Source organism: Tachysurus vachellii, chromosome 23, assembly GCF_030014155.1.
Source record: "Tachysurus vachellii isolate PV-2020 chromosome 23, HZAU_Pvac_v1, whole genome shotgun sequence".
In the NCBI taxonomy this organism is placed as follows: domain Eukaryota; kingdom Metazoa; phylum Chordata; class Actinopteri; order Siluriformes; family Bagridae; genus Tachysurus; species Tachysurus vachellii.
The window spans coordinates 582,506-588,595 of NC_083482.1; the positions used below are offsets into that span (position 1 = coordinate 582,506).

General features: G+C 42.7%; 1 protein-coding gene across 1 annotated transcript in view; it reads left to right on the top strand.

Annotated features, from left to right (window-relative positions):
• Window positions 1-6,090, top strand: part of LOC132838870 (low-density lipoprotein receptor-related protein 1B-like) — a 209,091-nt gene that overhangs the window by 16,545 nt on the left and 186,456 nt on the right. Inside the window, exon 2 of the mRNA XM_060859502.1 lies at window positions 1,736-1,849. Coding sequence (XP_060715485.1) covers window positions 1,736-1,849 — 114 coding nt within the window. The remainder of the gene's footprint in view (window positions 1-1,735; window positions 1,850-6,090) is intronic.

Genomic DNA, 6,090 nt, shown 5'->3' on the forward strand with positions numbered 1-6,090 from the left:
TCATGGTCAGTCAGTGTCTCATGGGATTGTTGTGTATGAAGCCACCAGGAGACGTCATGTCTTCTTCTGAACCAATGTTGTGTCAGTCAGCTGTATGTTCTGGTGTTTATCAGCAATCAGGTCTGTGCTGAACTCAGAGTTTATGATGACCCATTAGTTCCTCAGGAGCTCTCGGCTGCACTATTATAAACTGTTGTAGAAAGGACATTATTTACATTTACACTATTTACTGTAGAGTGTCACCCAAATGAGGATGAGGTTCACTGCTGAGTCTGGTTCCTCTCAAGGTTTCTTCCTCTTATCATCTCAGGGAGTTTTTCCCTCACCGCCGTCACCTCCGGCTTGTTCCACATACTGGTTCCACTGGGTTCTCTGCGATTGAGTTGTTACTATGGAAACGATATCGTATCAGAACGAGCACATTGATGTAAATCTGTCACGCTGTACTGCTAACATAATGAACACTTATGACCAATCAGATTCCAGCATTTACGTATATTAATGACTCGCCTTCTATATGCGACTCTTTTTATCCACTATAACCTTACATTTAAAAAAAACGAGTGCAGGTTCATCTCTTCTTCTGTAGTGACTCAATGTTTACAGATTTGTTTCCCCAGACTTTATATTATCAATTCAACACTCACTTTAAAGCCAGTGGAGAAAAGTTCTCATGAAGAAGATTGTTGTCCTTCTGCCGAAGTGACTTAGGGACTGGAGACACACTCGTTCCCTGTAAAGGGCTTTAATGTGAAGCTCTTCCGTGTTTTAGTAAACGCCACACTGTGAACCAGGGAATTAAAGACCTGATTCCTGTTTCAGAAGCAGAGTTAGTCCTGCTGTGTCAGTGAGGAATAAATCATTACTGTGAGTAACACAACAAGAACTCTGCATTACAGGAACGATGGAGCTTTTCTCCTCTCTGAGGATTTAAACTCATCCAGCTTACACATGCACATTTACTGCAGCGCACCATGCTAACCATGCTAACCATGCTAACATTAGCCTTGTAGCTGCCGTGCACAAGGAAGAAAGTGAAGATGTTTTAGAAATATTCCGAATAACTGACGTTTGTGATTGAAGTGTTAATTGATGCCCGATCACTGAGCGTGATGCTTGTTGCCGACGGAAACAGTGCTGTACACTTCATCATTTTGGATTTGTTTTTCTTTTCTGGAGTGATATCACACCATACGGTTTTAATCTACACGTTTAATTCACTTTCATTTACACTGTATACACATTTAACTATCACTATTTGTATAGCTGTGTCATTTGCATAATGCATACATATTCATATCTCTCATCGCAAATATTCATGTTTAGCTTAATCTAAAGTGTCATGTTGTCCTCCGCTCTGTCCATCAATACTCTCTTCCTCTATCCCTCGCTCATTCTCATCTTTACATCACTTCCCATTATCACTCATCCATCTTTGGCATTATCTCTTCTTCACCTCCTTTCTTCTGTTCACTATCATTCCATACATATCTATCACTTCCACTTTAATCTCTCTGCCTGTTTTTCTTTCTCTCTATCTTTTTGTCTGTTGTTCTATGACTTATCAGATGCATCTCTCCATCATCTCTGCCCCTCCTTCTGTCATTCACCTGAACGTATCTTTCTCTTCTGCTTTTCTTCTTGATGTGGCATTTATTCTTTTCCTGCTCTTACCTTTCTCCTTCTCCACCACTCCATTCTTCCTCCCTACCTCTCCCTCTCTCTTTCTCTCCAGTGTGTGATGATGGAGAGTTTCTGTGTGCAGACAGACAAGTGTGTGTGTCAGAGAACTGGCTGTGTGATGGTGAAGCAGATTGTCCAGATTCTTCAGATGAGACGCCGTTTCGCTGTGAGTTTACACACACATACACACACACACACACACACACACACACACACACACACACCATACACACACACACACACACACACACACACACACACACACACACCATACACACACACCATACACACACACACCATACACACAAACACACACACACACCATATACACACACACCATACACACAAACACACACACACCATACACACAAACACACACACACACACACCATATACACAAACACACACACACACATACACACACACATACATACACACCATACACACACACACCATACACACAAACACACACACACATCATACACACACACACATACATACATACACACACAGACACACACACACACACACACACACCATACACACACACACACACACACACACACCATACACACACACCATACACACAAACACACACACACCATACACACAAACACACACACACACCATATACACACACACCATACACACAAACACACACACACCATACACACAAACACACACACACCATATACACAAACACACACACACACATACATACACACCATACACACACAAACACACACACACACCATACACACACACACATACATACATACACACACAGACACACACATACATACACACCATACACACACACACACCATACACACAAACACACACCATACACACACACACACACACACACCATACACACTCACACACTCACTACACACACCTCACACCCATACACACACACACACTCACACTACACACACCTCACACCCATACACACACCTCACACCCATACACACACACACTCACACTACACACACCTCACACCCATACACACACACACACACAAACTTATCTCACACAAACACATCACACACATATCACACACACATCACACACACATCACAGACACACACACTCATCACACAACATACATAATACACACAAACATATATCACATACACACAGAAACATCACACGGGGTGGAATAAGAGTGTTACGGTTCAGCTCGGACTTTTGGCCATGTGCGTATGTTTATGTTCCGTGTCACGTGTTCTGCCCCGCCTTTGTTAACTCCTCCCCGTCTCTGCACACCTGTTCCCTATGTGTTCATTGTCTTGTTGCCGATGGGAGGGCAGAATCATCGTCAGTGTATCGTCAGTGTATCGTCAGTGTATCGTCAGTGTATCGTCAGTGTATCGTCAGTGTTCCCTCGTCCTTTGTCCTGTTTAATGTGTTTTAAGTCCTTAAACCCTATTTATTTGAAGCCATCATGTGTATGAGTCTGTGTTCCTCCTCCCGCTGTGACAAAGAGCTGAAAGTGATGTGTTTGCAGGAGGTGAAATTTCATTGCTTACTCTGTAGGCATCAAGAACAAAGATAAAGTGAGGTGACGTGTGTGTGTGTATGTGTGTGTGTGTGTGTGTGATATATGTGTGTGTGCAGTGTGTGTGAGTTTAATTTGATTGAAGACCCACTAGGTTGCTGCATTTTCAGTCATAAACACATAGTTCACTGCTGTGTAAATGTGTTTGCCCCTTCATGGGTTCCCCAATACATCCTTATTTATCACACGTTGTGCTGTAACACTAGACTTACAACAGCAGAGGTGAATAAAAGTGTAAATAAAAATCACAGTTCTAAAGTTGTAGAGTTATTTAAGGCACACTGTTATCCAACACGACAGCACCAGTGTTAAGGTCAATAACTGGCTGCATGCCCTTTAGCAGCAGTAACCGCAGCCGAAATCCTCCATCATGTGCTGTAGGTCTTCTAGAGTGCTGAGAAGAAACATTGGTTGTTGGAGTTGTGATTGTGAGCAGCTCGTATCTGGTGCTGGGTTCAGCACAGACGTCTGTTCTCGGCCAGTTCAGACCTTCAGACGTGTGTTATTTCCTCCTGTTATTTGAACACCAACACTAACTGAAGTGAGAAGGTCTGTGCTTCTTTAAATCTACTTCTTGGATGTTTTGTGAGCTTCAGAACAATGGTGTCCACTTCTCAGAAGATCAGCATTGTTATTCTTCTCTATTTGTTTCTCTGTAGTTCTTCTCCCTTTGAAAAGTGCTGGATATAATTTCAGCATTAAGGTGCATTTAAATAAACATAAATTTTATCCCCTCACTTTCTCTTTGTGTAAAACTGCATCATTAGCAGCTGTGTGTTTGTGTGTGACTGTAGAAACCTCGCCAAGGCTGCTCTCGGAGAAATCCACTTTCTGTTCGAGGACGTGTGTCAAGCAGCGAAAACTGATGATTAAATTTGATGATTAAACTTTGAGGACTTCTCCAGCAGGCACCCAATCAGGAGCGAATTGAAAAAATGCACACACTCTATTTAAATGAGCTTCTGTCTGCAATTAACACGGTGCATTTAAATGGAGTCGCTGAATCGTGAAACAAGAACAGACTCGTTATTACAATTCAGACTCGTTAAGCCTGATTGTAATCTCAGGAGCAGAGGACAAGCAAATCAGTTCTGATACTGTGACATGTGAATTAGCTGTAGACAGAAAACATTGTGTATAGAAGATAATCATTCAACTTATTATTATTATTATTATTGTTATTGTTGTTATTATTGTGAGTAAGAAGAGACATTGACGTTAATAATAATAAATGTTGTGACTGAAACACACTCATGCACCGAGACGGAGTGTGAGATGTTGGAGCTGCTGTTGCTGTTTAGAACACTACAGTGTGTGTAGCTGTGTGTAGTGACGTGTCATGGAGAACACTACAGTGTGTGTAATGAAGTGTCATGGAGAACACTACAGTGTGTGTAGTTGTGTGTAGTGAAGTGTCATGGAGAACACTACAGTGTGTGTAGTTGTGTGTAGTGAAGTGTCATGGAGAACACTACAGTGTGTGTAGCTGTGTGTAGTGAAGTGTCATGGAGAACACTACAGTGTGTGTAATGAAGTGTCATGGAGAACACTACAGTGTGTGTGTAGCTGTGTGTGGTGAAGTGTCATGGAGAACACTACAGTATGTGTGTAGCTGTGTGTAGTGAAGTGTCATGGAGAACACTACAGTGTGTGTAGCTGTGTGTAGTGAAGTGTCATGGAGAACACTACAGTGTGTGTGTAGCTGTGTGTAGTGAAGTGTCATGGAGAACACTACAGTGTGTGTAGTTGTGTGCAGTGAAGTGTCATGGAGAACACTACAGTGTGTGTAGCTGTGTGTGGTGAAGTGTCATGGAGAACACTACAGTGTGTGTGTAGCTGTGTGTAGTGAAGTGTCATGGAGAACACTACAGTGTGTGTAGTGAAGTGTCATGGAGAACACTACAGTGTGTGTAGTTGTGTGTAGTGAAGTGTCATGGAGAACACTACAGTGTGTGTAGCTGTGTGTAGTGAAGTGTCATGGAGAACACTACAGTGTGTGTAATGAAGTGTCATGGAGAACACTACAGTATGTGTGTAGCTGTGTGTAGTGAAGTGTCATGGAGAACACTACAGTGTGTGTGTAGCTGTGTGTAGTGAAGTGTCATGGAGAACACTACAGGTATGAGCTGTGTGAGTCCTGGAGACCACTACAGTATGTGTGTAGCTGTGTGTAGTGAAGTGTCATGGAGAACACTACAGTGTGTGTGTAGCTGTGTGTAGTGAAGTGTCATGGAGAACACTACAGTGTGTGTAGGTGTGTGCAGTGAAGTGTCATGGAGAACACTACAGTGTGTGTAGCTGTGTGTGGTGAAGTGTCATGGAGAACACTACAGTGTGTGTAGTTGTGTGCAGTGAAGTGTCATGGAGAACACTACAGTGTGTGTAGCTGTGTGTAGTGAAGTGTCATGGAGAACACTACAGTGTGTGTAGTTGTGTGCAGTGAAGTGTCATGGAGAACACTACAGTGTGTGTAGCTGTGTGTAGTGAAGTGTCATGGAGAACACTACAGTGTGTGTAGTGACGTGTCATGGAGAACACTACAGTGTGTGTAGTTGTGTGTAGTGAAGTGTCATGGAGAACACTACAGTGTGTGTAGCTGTGTGTAGTGAAGTGTCATGGAGAACACTACAGTATGTGTGTAGCTGTGTGTAGTGAAGTGTCATGGAGAACACTACAGTGTGTGTAGTGAAGTGTCATGGAGAACACTACAGTGTGTGTAGCTGTGTGTAGTGAAGTGTCATGGAGAACACTACAGTGTGTGTAGTGAAGTGTCATGGAGAACACTACAGTGTGTGTAGTGAAGTGTCATGGAGAACACTACAGTGTGTGTGTAGCTGTGTGTAGTG